Source organism: Otolemur garnettii, unplaced genomic scaffold (assembly GCF_000181295.1).
Source record: "Otolemur garnettii isolate 467f Iridium unplaced genomic scaffold, OtoGar3 scaffold00042, whole genome shotgun sequence".
In the NCBI taxonomy this organism is placed as follows: Eukaryota; Metazoa; Chordata; class Mammalia; order Primates; family Galagidae; genus Otolemur; species Otolemur garnettii.
In genome coordinates, this window is record NW_003852437.1 from 829,961 (window position 1) to 848,295 (window position 18,335).

An 18,335-nucleotide genomic window follows, 5' to 3' on the forward strand; every position below is an offset into this window, starting at 1 on the left:
GAGAAGGATGTTTCATACTGATGCAAAGGAAATAAGCATGATTCCTGATGCCACATGACCTGCAGATTTCATTCGTCTAACCTACATTCTTTACACAGCAAATGAATTCTGTTCCTTGCTATGCTACTATGATATGCCCCAGCATGGAGCTTGGAAGTGCAGTGTCTCAGTGGAGTCTGCCATGCACTTTGACCTTGAAAGGTAACTCCAGGTCTGAATTGGTAGGTGACGTGGCACAAGCCAACTTGCTCTTTCAGAGAGAAGTATGCTACTCTTGGTGAAAGTGTCCCCTGAGATGGACCAGAGGCAGAATTCTACCCATGTGGGCAGAAGCCACTTAACCAGGGACCTCCTCCCTTTTGGTGTTCTAATCTGTCTTACCTTCTCCTCTCAGATCCTTCCAGAGCAGATTCCCCGGTCTCTGAAGTGGTTTTGTATTTCTACCCAAATATACCAGTCTGGATGTCGCCTACCACTGAGGTAATATTTTTGTAAGTCATTTTATCAATGATAAGTTATTAGGCTATGGACTATATATCTCTCCTTTCTCTCATCCTAGGGGGAAGGGGGGAAGCTGTTTTATGATGAGATGCCTTGTGATTTATCTGGGAAGGACCCAAGGAGCCAAGCAAAAAACACAGAATAAAATTAAACACATAAAACCCGCAAAATCGGGCGTCTCCCAATGACCCCCAACATGTGGGAATGTTTTGCTCTTTTAATGCACCCAAGCATTAATTTAGTCCCTTAAGGATTTTTCTTCCCCAAACAAAGAATTTTCTGGAAAAGGGAGATAAGAGCCATGGAGGCCACACAGTGCTGGCATCACCTCTTATAAATATCTTCCAGCCACTTTTCATCATCTTGTTCCTCATCATCGATTGGCTCCTCGGTTTCCAGTGGCGTTGGGATAAAGAAGTGTGGCCTCGGGGGGGCCTTGCCCACGGGAGACTTCAGTCCAAACTTGCGCTTTAGCCGGTGGAACTGCTCTCTGATGTAGTGGTAGAATTCGTACTCGTATCTCATCCGCTGGTAGAGGATCTGCACGGCCTCAGGAGAGGGGACAGTCTTCTTCACTGTCACAGTCATGTTTCCGAGTTTCCTATGTTCTGCAAAAGAACCGGGTCTCGCGTGAGCCAGGGTTTGCAAAGCTTTAGCTTAGGAGGATTCCCGGCCAGCATTTGTATTTCCCTCCCCATATTAGCAGCACCTAATTCTACGTATTAGAAGGGAAAAAAGTGCTCCCGACAAAGATTTCCCAATATTCTGGCTGTTAATATCAACATGAATTGACTAAACGTAAACTATCTGATTTCCTTTTCATGCGACTTGTAATTCAATTATTAACCGTAAGCTATGTATTGTTTCCAACAGCAAAATCGACTTGTTTTTTTCTCTTTTATTTCCTGTTACATAAGTCAAGGGCTTTACCTTCAGGAGGCATACAAGAGCTGTCTCACCACTTTATGGTTTTTTTTTTTTTTTTGCAGTTTTTGGCCAGGGCTGGGTTTGAACCCACCGACTCTGGCATATGGGGCCAGCGCCCTACTCCTTTGAGCCACAGATGCCGCCTGGTGTCTCTCCACTTTCTAATTGCTTTGTGTTTTTTTTTTTTTTTTAATTTTAAAATATGGATATAAACTTTGATACAAAATCCATTTCCATTTCACTATTTCACAATACATTTGTCCAGAAAAGTAAAGGAAGTATGATTAGAGCTCTTAAAAAATCTTATAAAAGATGAATAAGAAACAAAATGGTTTAATTTAAACATTGAGAGGCAGGAGAAAAAGAATCCAACCGCCTCTCGAAGCACTCTAAATTATGTAGGGCTCTGTTACCTCCTACAAAGAAAACCAGACTTTCTGTGATTTTAAAACAAATGCATCAATTCAATTATCTGGCTCAACCTAATCCAAAAAGAATCTTAAAGAATTTTGTGAAAAAATACATGCTACCATCAGCTAAACAGTTCAGAGGACTGGGCGAAGAGAGAAGGAGGGAAGGATAAAGAGAAAGGTGAGTGTTGGGGTAATTGTTTCCCTTCCCCACGCGGAAGCGTCTCCCCAGAGCGGTGCTCTGGCCACTTGCCCCAGCCCCTCTTCTGGGGAGGCCGGCCAAGAACCAGGACAAGAGGCTTTCCCCTGACTGTGCTTTTGGGCAAAGAGGCTGAGATGGTCAGCCCTCTAGGACCATTGTGCAGGTCTGCAGTGACCTCACACCCTCCGTAGGGAAGGACAGGCCAAGTCTGTCTAATTCAGGAGGGTGTGTTGTCACTCTGGTTCTCCTACTTGGCCTCATTTGGTCATAAGCTCCATCTGTCTGTCTCTTGTCTACTTCTCAATTGGTTTGAAACCCAGGCAAAGGGAAAGTGGGCGTTATTTACCAGCCTCTCCAACCCCTGTGGTGAGTAACACAAACCACATGCTGTGAAGTCCTAAGGACCCGTGCAGGACAGGACGTGGGTGGGTCGTGGGTTGGGTCGGAGAGTTTGCCTCTCGACTTTCTGGCAGCTAACAAAGACTTAACATATCACATTGCTGTTAATTTTGAAATAATCTATTAACAAGTATTCCTCGTTATGAACCCACAGAGAAGTATCTTCCATCAATTTTCACAAGAAAAAATTGTAATGGAATTAGCAACATTTTCATTACATCCTTGAGTAAATTCAGCCATGAGTTTCAAGAGTGAGAAAGGAAAATGGAACATTCTTGGCTCTCTGCTCATCTGGCCTAGTCTGGGAATACACTTGAGAACATTTAGAGGAGAGGATCTTAACCACTAAGAAGAGCCAACCAAAGCTCATGCTCAGGAACGCTTCTGGAAGCCCATATGTGAATATTTTAGGTTTTTATGGGTATGTTAGGAATCCTTGATTTTGAGAAATCAATAAACAACATTTCTTCAACCTTTTACATACCTTGTTTATTCAGGTAAGTATTAGCCCCCAGCTAATGAATAAATACGGGAGTTGGTTCCTTTATGGGCCAGCCAGGTAAGTTATAAACATTACAACACAAAGGGAGAAGGACTTGGAATTACATCTTACGAAAGGGAAAGGGCCTACGAGCTGACCACCCCAGCTGGAGAAGGACCAGCAGGGTGAGTGCAGAGGAGCCCCGACCTTTGTAAAGAGGTAATCTGGGTATCTGTTCTATTGCAAGCCTTCAAAACTCTTTGTCTTAAAGTTTGAAACAGTTATTTCTTAAAAACAATGTACAGCAAGTGTAATCAGATAAATACCCTGACCACAAAACCCTCCAAGAAAGACCCATCAAATTTTTAACCTAGAGCAAGGTAACTTCCTTGATTAATCATCAAGATACATTGGTTGCAAAATGCTAGTCTACATCAGTGTTTTTCAACTTGTTTTTAATCTCACAGCACACTTGAACCTACAGTTAAATGTCCATGACACACTTACATTATGCTGATCAAAAAAATAATAATAATATGCTTACTGTGTTTTGAACTTCTTTTGAAAATAATTTAATTAATGATCTTTAAACATTTTCCTGGCACACCTAAGATCCTCTCCTGGCAACCCAGTGTGCTGCGGCACAGTGGTTGAAAATCACTGATCTAGATGGTGGACTGAGTTGACTTGTTGCAAAGGGTTACTATAATATATGTTTAAGCCAGAAAAACTTTGGGAGGATTTTTAAGAAGTTACAGCATGATGGGTTCATACATTTCCCTCTTTGATTATGATGAGGCGATTGGGTCAATTGCTATAAAACCATCCCTACTTAGTTCATGACAATAAAACTGTGAGTTTTTCTGTATGACTGTGGGGGGGGAGTTGAAGGACGGGCAGAATATGTAACCAACTCTGTCAAAAGTGATATTACATCCTTCAAATACTAGTGAAAAGAACCAGGACATATTTACACGGTTAGTTAACCAACACGTCTAGAGATGATTGTCCCAGCTCAGCCTGAGTCTTTGTGGATATTTTTATAGTGACGGCCACATTTAGTGAGGACTAAGTGCAGCAACTTATGCATTTTATCCTCACAATAGCCCCTTGATGGAAGAGGGGCTTGCCATCCTATAGATGAGCAAGGTGAGGATGAACAAGACTAGGACTTGTTCAAGGTCATGTAGCCAGAAAGCAGCAGAGGCAGAAGGTCCCACCTGGTGAAGGCCCATCAGTGACCTTCTGCTCTCCCTCACAACTTTCCCCAGAATGGGGCAGAACATGATGGTCAACAGCTAGAGCCAGTGACTCCTCAGGTTGACCGGGACCCAGACTTAGATCTTACAGGAAACAGGCAGGTATTTTAGAGAGAATGGCTAAGTGGTTTACAATTTAAAGGAAGACAAGGGTTGATTAAAAAAAAAATTGAACTAGACAATCTCTGGGTCTAGTGAAGATAGCCAAGACCCACCTAGTCAATGGTGAAAACCATCTCAATATTAACCATCCTTTGGACAGTTTCTCAGTTCTGCTCATAGGTGAAATCGTACCCTGGGTGCTTCATGTAGCTTGAACTCATAATTATGTATTTCTAGTAGGAAACATCATTCTATCCCAGTTAGAAATCTATCCGTGGAGGTTGGAGAAAGACAGCTTCATCATGACGACCAGCATTAGGAATTCCAGAGTCTGCCATCACGGCTCTTCGATTCACATTCCCTTTCATGGATATATTCTATCCAAATTTTATAGGGTGATGAAAGATCTTTAATAAGATTTATATTTCATAAGATACTAAGTGGCCTTTCCAACCAAATTTTAATGATGCCTCACCTCACCATCCTGGTGTAACGTTTCAGCTATTTGATGGCGCTACTCAGAGCACTAACTGAGGCTGAGCCCTGTGTTTGCTAGAAAACTCTACAGACAGGACAGACTTGTAAGGCAAGAGGGAAAAGGGAATTTTTTGGTTTTGGCTACAAGGCAGGAGCTTTAAAAGATCCTTCTCTGGATAGTTAAGGGGTTCAGAGGAGGCTACCCCTTACCAAATGGCACCCCGTGTGCTGATTATTTTAAATTAAAGGCTACTGTAGATCAGCAGATGCTGGATGAGGCTGTTCTCTGAAGTTCCTTTATCTACCTAGAGTCCTAGAGTTGAGTTCCTATGAGGAACACAATTACATCCAATCCTCTCCTCTGAAATTTCATTAACCAGAGAAGATCAGTATCACAGGGGAAGAGACTGAAAATTAAACCCCACACCTGGAGCCCGGACAAACTTGGTCCCAAACTGTTCATTGGTCCCATTCAGTTTCCAAAGAGAATTATTTAGCTTTTTACCACTGTGTGTGCACTGGGCCCATTCATTCCTCTTAAAAATCATTTACTACCCTTCAAAACCACCACATTTACCCTGATCTCTCCTTCCCCTAATAAGAAGGGTACGGAAGTATCTGGACCTCACTGGGTGATGGGGCCATCATTCTCCTATGTCGCCTGTGCTCATCCATGTTAATTGAATGTGCATGGCTTTTTCTCCTATTACTCTGCCTACTCTCAGTTCATTTTCAAGGACCCTTCAGAGGGCAGAGGGGAAGCTATCCCCTTTGGCCTTGCAACTGCCCCAGACTGCCAAGTGCATTTGAGTTCTTGCAGTCCTCCTCACTCTTTTCAGCCCCCTCTCTGTATCCTGTCTAACACGAGGGACGTGTTGGCTGCATCAGAGGGTTCTCGTGAGTGCTAACTTCTTCCTTTTCCTAAGCTCTGGGTTTACATTGATATCCAATTCTTGCTTCATCCATCTCTGTCCTCTCTCTCTCTTTCCCTCACGCACCCTCTCTTCTTTATGGTCAACCTCCCCCCTTCTCATCAAAACTCACATGTGCTCAAGTCTTTCCCTTCTTCAACAAAACTCTTGAGTTGTCTACGTCTGTTGTTAGCACATTTTCAACTTATATACATGACCAAACTCATCAAAGCCTGGTTTCTGTCCCTGGATACTCCATTCAAATTACCCTTGCTTCCTTGTTGATAACTCAGCGGGCACCTCTCAACCAAAACACTGTCGGCCACACACTCCATCCTCAACCCTCTTCTCCTTGGCATCTGGGACAGGGTTTCTGTCCATCTTCCCCTCACTCTGATTGTTCCCTTTCCATTCTCTCTGTGCTCTCCTCTTTCCCAGCCTGGGTTGTAAATGTCAGCATTTCCCAGCCTCCCTTTCTCTTTGTCCCTTGTCACTCTCTGGTGGCAGCATCCAACCCTCTACCCTTCAGTTCTTGTACCACTGTGGACAATAAAACCAAAACTTTTGGTTGAGCTCACAGCAACCTTAAACTTCTGGGTTCATGGATCCTTCTGCCTCAACCTCCTGAGTACCTGAGACTTAGGGACTGGCCACCATGCCTGGCTGATTTTTCTACTTTTAGTAGAGACAAGATCTTGCTCTTGCTCAGGTTGGTCTTGAACTCATGAGCTCAAGCATTCCTCCTGCCTTGGTTTCCCAGTGTGCTAGGGTTGTAGGTATGAGCCACCCTGCCCAGCCAGAGCTGCCACATTTAATAAGAATGTTAATGACATTGCCAGAGGCTTTATGTTATGGTCAGAAATGAGAATGCTATTTTGTGACAGGAGAAACGCAGATTCAGATCAACCAGTATGGATGGTGAGTACCCATTATGAGTTTGGGTAAAGGCCATATATGTTATTTATTTAACTGTTTTAGAGATGGGGTTGTGACCCCTATTATGCAGATGGAGAAATTGAAATTCTGGGAGATAAAATGACTTATCCAAGATCACACAGCTGGAATTCAAACCTGGGCCCCGTTTGTGTTGAGGTTTTCCCTAACTCTAAGTAGTGAGCCATAACCTCTGAAGTTTTTGTGAGCCTGGAGAAAGCCATCAGCCTTCACATGGAAAGATTAAGAGCAGGCCTGCCTTTTGCAGCAAGTAGAGAATTTTTAAAATCACATTTCAAAGACATATGGTTATATGTCTTGCCGTACAATAATCAGTGCTATGGAAAAGTCATTCCATTGCTAAGTGTTCCACATTTTTGTAAAATGCCAGACTTTCCTTCCAAATAAAACAAAGCTACACGCACTATGGAATCAGCCTCTGTCCAGATTGCCATAATAGCAGTTCTAGAGGAAGTTGTTAGGATTTTTTTTTTCTTTTTGCAGACTGTTGTTATTTCAGCCACAAAACAATTATGTGTTAAAAATTTGTATTTATTATTAGCATCCTTTGGGAAGTGAAGTCGTCTTCGTGAGCTGGGCTTATCCTGTAGAACGTAGCCATCAAGAAGCAACACTCACTCCATGAACATCCCTGGAACCTGGCAGGAGCTGAGAGATAACTTCAAGAGACCTGTCTGTCGTGTGCCCCCTAATAAATACCTCCGAAGGAAAGGACCGAGGCAGGGCCTCTTCTGTCAAGGCAGGGGGGCAAGAAGGCAGCCTGAGATCAGACTGGCAGGCAATGTGTTGTTTGGCCCATGGGGTATTTTTTTAGAAATTGACTTAGTTATTGTAAGACTTGGTCTGTTTCACATGGAAATCTGGATTTCTGGCTTCTCTCAGAGGGAGGTACATTCCTCTGGAGCTAAGTGCGACTGCCCTTCCACAGAGGCCTATGCCAGTCCATTCTTTTATGTTACCTGCCTGGCTGCTGTTGAAATTCAAGTTTTATGCTTCTGCTGTGAAGGTTTTGAATTTCTGAGTTTCCTGAATCTGGGAAGCAAGTGTTTCATGTCAAAATTAAGGTTTCATAGTTAGGGCTCATTCGTGTGTCTCTCCAATGTCACCTTTCTCCCCTCTTTCTGCCACTGTTTCAAACTATTCTGTAGTAGGAATAGGAGTTGAAAGCAGTGACATCACTGTCACCATCATCATCATCAACAGGCATTTTGAGAGCTTTCTCTGTGCCAAGGTCTGTGAGCTATCTAGACACACATTTCATTCTTACAAAACTCCCAGTGCTGTAGGGCCTCTTAGTATCACCGTTTATAGCTGTGATACTGGAATCTAGCAGTGTGCCCAAGTTCACACATCTGGTGAGTGGAGAGGCCAGAAGCTCCGTGTGGGGGAGTCTGACTAATGAGGCCAAGCTCTTACCCCTTCCCCATAGCTCCTGGTGGATTGGAGCTCACAGTTGTAGGAGAGCCCTCCTTGCTGGGCGTTTTGCTCTGGTTTGTCCACTGGCATCGGCATATCTTCTGCTTCATCAGAAACCCCAGTGGAGAGAATAGGCCTGATGAGCTTGTCTTAAATACGCTGCAAGAAGCTGGTCTTTTCATAACTGCTATTTGATACTGAAGATTTGCTGTGTGTGCAAGGCTGCGTGTGTGTTTCAACCAAATGACGGAAAACTTTTAGGAGGCCTCTGAGGCATCAGCAACACCCTGAAAATTTTCCCCTGGATTTTGTTCTTAATGTCCCTACCAGGTTTCATTCATCGGTTCTTCTCATGGTACTCCCTATGCTGAGAGGGATCGGGACAGGGGCCATGCCCCATTGCTTTGTGTTTCTGCAGCTCAGCCCCTAGGGATCAGAGTGCCGCTCTGCACATGCTCCTTGAGGGAATGAAAGAGCCACCAGAAGGAAGGCGGTGTTGTCAGATGTGAGAAAAGGCTTGGCTGTGTCTGCGAGGCGGAGACGCGGTCAGGTGGGCACACAGGCAGTAGCTATCTGAATGTGCTTCACAGAAATTCCCAAGAGACCTGTGAAAGCTGGATCGTTGGCAAGTAGCAGTCTCCCCGCCCATCTGGGGCTCCTCAGCTCCCAGGGGTCTGTGCATTCCAGAGCTTCACCCTGTGGTTCTGTTGCCTTTCTAGACTGGCAGCGCCAGCTGTGGGCCTCGTTGTATTTTTCTGCCCTCGTCCTTTAACTCACCAATAGACTTTAGCAAAGAGAAGTTGTGGCTTCAGAAGGCCTTTTTTTTAATTTCCATTTTTTTCTATTTACCTTTAGGGATTGGCCAATTAATCCTCTTTGTTATGCTCATAACTGCAGAAAATTTTGGAGGTTTTGTGCTGTGAAATATTCAAAAGAGAATAAAGATGAAAAAAACCCCAACCTTTGACCTTTGTATTTAAATAGTAAAACAGAGGTTGTTTCTTCTTTACAGACATGTCCAGCCAGCCCCAGTCAGGACTGTTTGGAGACAGACTCTCCCAGGTTCTGTACCCTCCCTGAAGAGGGCATGGCAGAGGCCCTGGAGAGAGCTGGGGTCCTGGACGGGACCCTTTCTATAGCTGATCCCCAAGGCCATAGAAATCTGTAGTTGGTCACCCAATGTTAGTAGAGGGAAAACAAAAACCAAGAATAGAATGAGCCCAGTGGGGTGGGAGTGGGGAGCACTTTCTATATTTCTAAAGCTTTATCGACCGTGGTCCAGATGGCTTAGCCTCCCCACCTGCTTCCCCCCAGCCCAATGAAATAGCTCCCTTCATTAGCAGAGGACCCTCCGTAGCTCCCCTGATCATCCTTCAAACTTCACAGGATCCCATTTTACCTACAGACGTCAAGGACCCCAAAGGTCACAAGACAGGCTCAAGGTTGTATTCAAGGTTGTGTGGCTGATACATGACAGTCCCGAGACGAGAATCAGGCTTTCTGATTTCCAGTTCTAACACCTTTTTGCTACATCACAGGCTGTTAATTTCCAAATTGAGTGGAAATCTATAACCACCCACTTCTCCTTGCCCTGTGTGTATTCTGGCATTGAGGGGCTCGGTAGAAAAGAAGGGCTCGAGTGTTCTAAGTCGAGGGGAATGCTTCGGTAAGTCTGGGAGGATCTGCTGAGAAACCTGCAAGCCAGCAAAAATGTTTTCAGACTGAAAGAGACTGTGTCTTTTTCATTTTTAGTTCCCCAGTGCCCAGCTCCAGGCCTGGCACGTAACGACCCTCCATAAATGTTTGTTGATTTGAAACCTGTATTTTAAATCCATCGGTAAGACTGGATTAACCCAAAGGGCAACTTTTGGTGTTGAATATACATATGTTGTTTTCGCTAAATTCCTTCCCTGGTCGAGGGTCCTTCTTGAGCAAACTTTCCATGTCTAGAAATCAAATTTCTGGAGGGTAGGCTGATGAAAAAGGTTTCGCTCCCAGGTTGCCGGAGGGTAGAGGGGATGGCGTTTGCTTTTCTTAGCTGTTGTGCTGAAGGGCACTATGTTTATGGTGACAAATGGCTTCCAAATACTTAGAAAAGCTGAGAAATACTCTGATAGGGGACAGTTGCCACAAACATAGATGCCTGTGTAGAAGCAGCCACCTTATAGCTAATGAACTTGGGCTGTGTATGCTCCTGCTGTAGCCAGTAGCTAAAGAAATCCAAACAGAGCAGTGGCAAAAAGGGTATCTGTGTGACCCCATTCTGTGGTATGAATGCTGTTTGATTACTTAATTTTGCCATCATTTTTAATGCTATCTACCCATTTGGCAAGGGGGAAATGTTTTGTTTAGAAGTAAAACATTAATTCAGATCACATTCTGGACCCAAGTCCAATGGCTTTGTCATGGATATAATTTAAAGTGCGGCTCTTTGGTCAGATTTGAACACTGGATGATGGAAGAACTTAGGCCAGCCATTGGGAGTGTCTGCAGGAAGTTGGTGTCTTGGGAAGAGGACTGCACAGGAAAGGCTCTGCAGGGACCCTGGCACCCAGCACGCACGTGCGCATGGAATGTGCACTTGGTGGACGCCTGCAGACTCGGGGTTGCCAGCTCCAAGGCTCCACTCCATGCAATGCCAGAATATGACAATAAATTAGGGTGACCAGATTTTAACACCGGTAAGGCGGGACAACATGTCCGGGGGGCGGGGCAGAGGCAGGGCGGAGGGCGGGGCGTGGGGCAGGGCAGGGGATGCGTCAGGGCAGGGCCTGACAACAATGCAAATTTTGATAAGCAGTTCTGGATAATCACTTCTCAGCAATTATTTGTTATTATTACAGTTTAACATTATAAAATTAACAAAAATAATATAAAACTCATATTCTGGCGAAATAGCCACATGGCAGCCGAAAACCGTATATTCCCTTCCTGTTCTCCCGCCCGTTCTTGCATTCTTTCCAAAAATCGGGACTTTGTTAAAACGCCCCGGGATGCGGGACAAATTGTTCAAAAGCGGGACTGTTCGGCCAAAAGCAGGACGTCTGGTCCCCCTATGATAAATGTCATTCCCCAGCAACCTGTCTGCACACAAGATTGTGCACAGACAAGCATAACGAGCTTGTTGCCTAATTTTTTTGCTTTGATTTTACTCTACTGCCCAAGATCTGGACATTCGCGCGATAGCAATGGCCCGCTCTACCTCTATACCACACTGACATTCTGTTTGGACTGGTTCGTAATCTTCAGTTCTCTTAAAAGTCCTTTTAATGTAAATAAAAGGGAAATCACAGACCTGCCCATTGGAGTCTCCCTTCCCACCTCTCTTCATCTGTCAAACATGCATAATGGAAAAACGATGTAGCCCTGGCTCTGGGCCACAGTAAACAATCTGAAAATACTGTATAAACCCAGCTGCTGCCCTGGAGGACAGAGGCTTCGCTTTATGACCTCTGAGATGGTTAACCAGATGCAAAGTAACAAAACCTCACCCCCGGCTTGTAGTGTATTTTGATGCTGCGCTGGCTTTGGCAGTCTTTTCCTTGATCCAAGCGAATGCACACTCCATACTGACCCCTCCCCTCCCACTTCAAATCTGGACTTGTTTTAACCTGGTCCAGCAGAGATTATGTGCACAAAACGAGTATAAGTTTAATAACAAGAAATGGGGCCAAATTTTACCAGCTAAAAAGACCAAAACAGTTATAGTCAAAAGATAGGCACCCACCTTCCACTTCGGGGGAGCCCTGCTATTTCAAGAAGCACCCTGTCTAAAAAGCTGGGACTTTCTATCTCAGGTTAGAGCACACTGAGAGATTTCTAGGACACGAGATGAGGCACACTTTCTTGGGTCACAGGTGTGACAAAGTCACGGTCAGGTGCAGCAGTGGAAAGTGGAGAGGGGCCCTGTGGGCACAGTCCCCAGGGTTGGCACACACCCGCCACCCCTGCAGCATGCTGGGTGCTCCTGCGTGGACACGATGCTCGTCACAGATAGAGTCAACCCATTTCCTGAATTACATGAGGAGCCACGCGGTTCAAGCACATGAACTACAACTGCAGGGCAGCCCGGCCCCCCAAGGTTGCCTCTGACGGAAGCGAATGTGTGTCACTGAGGCTTGCAGCCACGTGCTGCCAGCCCAGCCAGCACTGGACGTGCCACTCAGTTGATCGATGGCACGCTAAGAACAGCTTCTTGGAGGTACGGCAATTAGGGGAGAAAAGAACAAAAGACGCTTCATGGCTTTCTTGGTGTTTAGCGTCGGTAAACAGAGGGCTTTTTGTTTGTGGGAGTCTTTTTTTTTTTCCTCAGTTATGGAAATATAAAGAATGAAAAATAATTTGAGACTGCTTTGAATTTCAGGAGAACCTTTTCTTTACACAGCCAAAGTGAATGTTACATGATTTTTTTTCATAAATGCCTAAAAGTGCTAGGCTTCTTTCACAGAAGAGAATGAAGGCTTTCCAGTGCTTACCTTTTGCTTTGCTTTTTGAAAGCAGAAGCCCAGTAAAAGAAACCAAGAAGAGAAAGTCATTGTCCTGATGGGGTAGGTCGCCGCGGGCCTACCACGTGTTTTCAGAAGCGTCATTGCTAGGTGGGTTCTAACCCCATTGATTCTGGAGGTGAGGGTAGCCTGATAGAGGGGCCGATAGGTTAACTGCCTGAGAGAACCACCTTACTATCCTTGGAATGTGCCAGAATGGCCAGTGAGGTGGTGGAAATGGTAATTAGTTATTTTCTTACCTGGATTTCGATTGCTCATTCACCAATGATGTAACAAGCCAACAAGTAAGCACAAAGCCTGGCTCCAGGGAACAAGAGAAATAAAAGCTGAAAACACAGGCTGTCTCCATCAGGAGGAAGAGTAAATAATAAAGAGAGAAACCAATGCACAATCCTTCCAATAACGTCCCTGGCAACCAGGAACGCCTGTCTGCCTGGGTGGGAAGGGTGTTCCTCGTGGTGGAGCATCAGAGAAGGGCAAGAACAGAAGGGGGCCCCCCCCATGGGGCGGCACTGGTGGCTGCAGATGACTACCTTTTGTGTCCTTCTGTAGGGCCATGCATTTCATGTGCAATGCATCACCCCAGCTGCCTGACACCTACAGAGGTCACCTTGCAGGGTGTCTGTGGTTCTACCTTGTTGGCTGGCACCTGAGCTCTTGTTGACACAAGAGCCCTAAAGTCACGCTCTGAGATCCCAATGCTTAGAATTACATGTGCCAGGGCTGATGGAGGCTCAGCCCCTCCTGGCCCAGACACACATGCTGAGAGGAATGGGCTGTGGGGCTGCCTTCATGCCCAGCAAGGTCAGCAGCTCTATGTCCCTGGCCTTCCCTGCTGCCCTGAGTTGTCAGATGAAGGGCATCTTGCTCCTGGGTCTTTTCTCCCCAACTTCGGTGTCATGACTCGCATCATCAAAAAGCTGACATATTTCTGCAAAAGTGCACACTACCCTACATATACACGCATGGTTTCCTCAACTTAGCTGTTTGCCGTTCAAATACTGGCTCAGGAGTGAGATTGGCAATACAAGACTTCACCGTCCCAGCAACAGTCAAATCAAACACTTCTGTTTAAAACTACTTCTAAAAAAGAAAACTTACTGGAAGCTTGGCTACGGCTTTACAAATGAAATGTTATCGCTGTCAGCAATGTGTTCGTTTCATTTGAAATAATTATTGAGAAATGCGTTTTTGTTCCTTCTTGTATTTTTGTTACTTTATTTGAAATTATATCGTGAAGGCCTAAATCAATGACCAATAGGGACATCCTGATGGAACAAATTTCTTACTTGACCAAAGAAGACCACGAGAAAGACTGCCCTAGTAGTTCTGTCCAAATTGCTTTGCCATCCAGCAATGCTGTCAGCTTTGCTCATGCTTTCCTCACTGGGGGCTCCTCTGTTCCTAATTCCGTGGTCTGTGTGGTATTAGCAGGTCTAGGTCACTTAAATTTCTCTTCTCTGTCTTTTTCTCTAACACACACACACCCACCCACCCCTTCAATCACTCCTCCTCTGACAGGGAAAAGGCCCTCTCCCGGAATCATACTTTATTGTCTAAACCCAGCACTTACGGTATTGAAGCCAGCTGCTAACCCGCTCTGTCCCTCTGGCCACTCCAGAGATAGTGATATGGCTATTGGACAGTTCTTTGTCTCATTTTGTATGTTGGGCTATTATTTTTTTTTGCAGTGTCTCCATAGATCAATCTACCTATGTCCTTACATATAAGGTTGTCATAGAGCCCTTGGGCAGTCAATAAGCTTTTAGCTGTAAAAATATTTTATAATTAAAAAATTTATTTTTCTGGTTATGAGTACATATACATATATACACATATGCAAATAGATGGTAATATTTTCAGAAAACTTAGGAAAAATATTAAGGAAATACAATGGCTTTTAATCAAGCCGCAGTTATTGCTATGGTAACATATTTCTTTCCAGTCTAATTTTCAGTGTAATTCATGAATATGAAGTAGATCTCTGCTGCACTGTTTAATTAGCGTTCCTGTCTTTGAAAAGCCTCACTGATGACGAGCATTTTCCTGTATCATTAATTATTCCAAGTCGTGTTCGGCCATGTGTTTTTATATACTCCATTTTATGGATGCCTTCAAGGTCATCTCATCAGTCTTCTGCTGCTAGGTAATTGGGTCATTTTTCTGTTTGACTGTTAATATGAGACATACATCCTTGTGCATAGTGATTGTATGCTTTTTGCTTATTACCCTAAGATAAATGGCAACTTTATTCATTTATTTATTATTATTATTATTTTTTGTGATAGAGTCTCACTCTGTTGCCTTGGGTAGAGTGCCATGGCGTCCTTGCTCACAGCAAACGCAAACTCTTGGGCTCAAGGCATCCTCCTGCCTCAGCCTCCCAAGTAGGTAGAACTACATGCACCCACCACAATACCTGGCTGGTTTTTCTATTTTTAGTAGAATCAGGGTCTCACTCTTTCTCAAGTTGGTCTTGAACTCCTGAGCTCAAGCAATCCACCCACTTTGGCCTCCCAGAGCATTAGGATTACAGGCGTGAACCACCGAGCCAGGCCCTAGATGGCAACTCTAGATGCTGAGTGATGATAAATTTTCTTCTCATAGCTGATAAGGTCTTTAATTCTGCTAAGTCTAACATGCCACTTACCTTCTGTTGTCAGAGATCCTAAAATTTGTATAATACAATTTTCCTAAATTTTAAGACATTTATTTTAATGTAACACAAAGTCCATCTATCACCTAACTTAAAGTTTCATGATGTGCAAGGCCTTTTGAAAGTGAGAATATAAAGCAGTAGAGCAGTGCATTTATGAGTAGACTTGCTCATAAAACATTTTGAGTCTAAGAAATTCTTAGTAAATTACACCGTGTAATTGCTGCTATCTCACTGATGAAATATTTCCTCATTTTTCAATTCTATGAACCGGGTACTATCACAACTATCACAGAACTTAGGGTGCCTTTTTCTTTCTGATAGCTCATTTTAAATGTATTTTATTTCACAGAATCGATCTATGGCACTTTTTTGTGTTGTTCTAATGTCGGATGTATCACAATCATCAGCCTTGACTCACCAACGGTGAACCCTAATTGACTCACCAACGGTGAACCCTAACGCCCAGCCAACCTGGATGTTCTCTCTGGAATGTTAACGCAGTGAGATTTTGATAAACCCTTGAAGGGCTGTGAATGAAGTAGGTGATCACAGAGGCCCAACATGTAGATAAGTGAGATATTTAACCTCCTGCCCAGACATTAAGAAGTTAAGGTTAATAAGAGGTGCTACTTAAAATAACCATTCCCAAGTCAGGGAAGTGTGAAATGAAGTTCTTAGGATGCTGTCAATTCCACAGGGAGAGTCTGCTACGTGACTTTAAAATTAAATTTACCTTATCTGGGAAACCTGTAGCACTCTGGTAGGGGACGCAAATTGATATCTTTACTTCCAGCTTCTTTCCCTGCTAAACATCAGAATTGCAATTGCATGCTCAGTTAGACAGAATGTCTACTCAAAAGCGCATCCAAATTGCTTTCACTTTAAGCAAAGCCCTAAGAAAGAACAGGTGAACCTACAACCTTTGCCTTTGCAGGGGCAACTCCTTGGTTTGCTTAAGGAAAGCCTGAAATTGACCAGCTAATGTCTGCCGATGCCAGGACCACCTGGGGGAAAAATGCCCCCGTGGTGTAGTTACAACTCTAAAAAACAGAGGTAAATGTTTGACATTGACATACTGTAAAAAACGTAACAGATATATTAAAACTTGCAAATGTCATTGAGGAAGAAAGTAATTTAAAAATAGTCACAATATATTTTTAAAAGGTTTGACTGTAGTATAAACTTGTATTTGTAACTAGAACTTTCTGCCAATGAGAAAAATCAAGCCCTTTCATTCTTTTGACACAGGAAAGAAAAACGTAAGAGAAGAGCATTGATGTGTGTCAGGTGCTGAACGATAGTGGGATGATTTCTTGAACTGAACTTTCAAGGTCACTGGCAGTGAGAAGCTGCGGTGATGTCAGGTCAGAAGGACAGGACAGATTGCCAGGTCAGCCTTCTGATGTGGCCCAAGTCTGAAACTGTGGTGCTATGGACTGGCCACCAGCCTTGTCTCCTCTGAGATAAGACATCGGGGATGGGGGGAACCAAGGTGGGAAGGAAGAGACGGACTAAAAAGAGATTGACTAGAAATAATCTCCCCAGGCTGGGAACTACACCATGGGTGAGAGGCAGTTTTCGCATTAGGTTTCATCAGGAAAGACAGGTGGGGGAGGAGCCGAGAGGAAAGGTGACTTAAATGACATTCAAGGCAATCTTACAAAAAATCTGTTCAAAAGATGGAAAATCAAAGATGTCTGAAGACGAACAGTCAACAAATGGAAAAGCTGTAACCCGTTACATTTTAGTTAAGTTTTATTGGGGCATGAAATGAAATTTCATGATGTTCTGAAAACAACAACTTAACTACATAAGACTGAAAAAGTGAATTGGCACTAACCCCATCCCATAGTCTCTTTTTATCTCTTTTTGATACAATCACAGAAACTGGTTTGTGAGGCCACAGTTCTCTTCTCCAAATCATGCAGTTAAAGAAACATTTTTAAAAGTTTCTGATTGCGCCTCCATTCTAGCAAAACCATACATAGACACGCCGGATGATTTACGACTCTCCAGTAAACTTCACTCTCAAATGGCTTTCACCACATGATTTATTTACTTGCTCTATGCTGAGGTAACCTCCTGGCTGGACTCTGAATCCCCTCACTAAGACGGCTCTTGGGTCCTCATGCCGAAAAATTCAGAGTCCTGGGTTCAATGTTAAAATGTTTCTGTTCCCTACCATCTCTCCTTGGAGAAAAGAGAAAATCATTGACCATTTATGACTCATACCGTGAGGTGGCAAGGTTTTTACCTTTGCCAATAGCTTGTTATTGCGAGCCTCTGTCAACTCCATGGGGCTGCCTCACCGTACTTTAGTCTTTCCTGCCCAGCTCCTTTCTTTAGATTACAAAATCAGTTTACTAAATACCACCTAAAATAGTTTTTGATAAGATCTATATGAGGTCACTCGCTTTCCCATTGAGTACTGGTGCCCCCCTGCCCAGCACATACGATGTACACAGAAGCAGGAGTCCCAAGAGGCTGCCAAGGCAGTGCCAGTGTGTGTCTGACACCCTTTAGCTGCAGGCTCAAGGTGAGATGATGATGTGGCCAGGACTTAGCATATTCTCACTGAAACCTTGTACACCATTTCTAGAAAAATCATTGATTTCTAATGTAGTGATACTGAAGTCAACCATCACTTGTTGGCTAGAGGTGAAAGTTCTTTGGTTTTTCTCTGGGTAGACTGAATCCCACCCTCTCCTTCTGAGCAGCCGCAACACCTCTGGAGTAATAGAGCTTCTCTCTCCCTCCTCCCCTGTTTCCCCCCACGAGTCTAAACCAGCCAGGAGGCAGCTACTGGGCATGGTGGGGTGGGGAGAGAACAAGGCAGAGAATCACACCTGCTCTCAAATTCTGCTGGTGCCCTGGTCAGGGGGATAGATGGTGGGCAAGCAAGCCACCATTCCTACTCTACCAAGCTCATGACAGGCCTCTCTCAGAGGTGACAGCCAGGCTCGGCCTGACGATCCTCGCACCAGTGTGTCTAGCCTCCGTGACCAACAGTCCCGAGTAGCACTAAATAAGAAAGAGCTTCAACTCTTGCATGTTTTAGATGAGAAAAATCCTTTGACTGCTTTTAAGACCATCATGCCTCTGTGCATTCCCTGCAGCATTAAGATCCCTACT

At 44.2% G+C, this 18,335-nt stretch overlaps 1 protein-coding gene across 1 annotated transcript in view; it reads right to left on the reverse strand.

Moving 5' to 3' along the window:
• Positions 1-690: 690 nt before the first annotated feature.
• The window catches only part of UST (uronyl 2-sulfotransferase), a 276,736-nt gene continuing 259,091 nt past the window's right edge, over positions 691-18,335 (reverse strand). Inside the window, exon 8 of the mRNA XM_003790259.3 lies at positions 691-1,109. Coding sequence (XP_003790307.1) covers positions 826-1,109 — 284 coding nt within the window. The 3' untranslated portion in view covers positions 691-825. The remainder of the gene's footprint in view (positions 1,110-18,335) is intronic.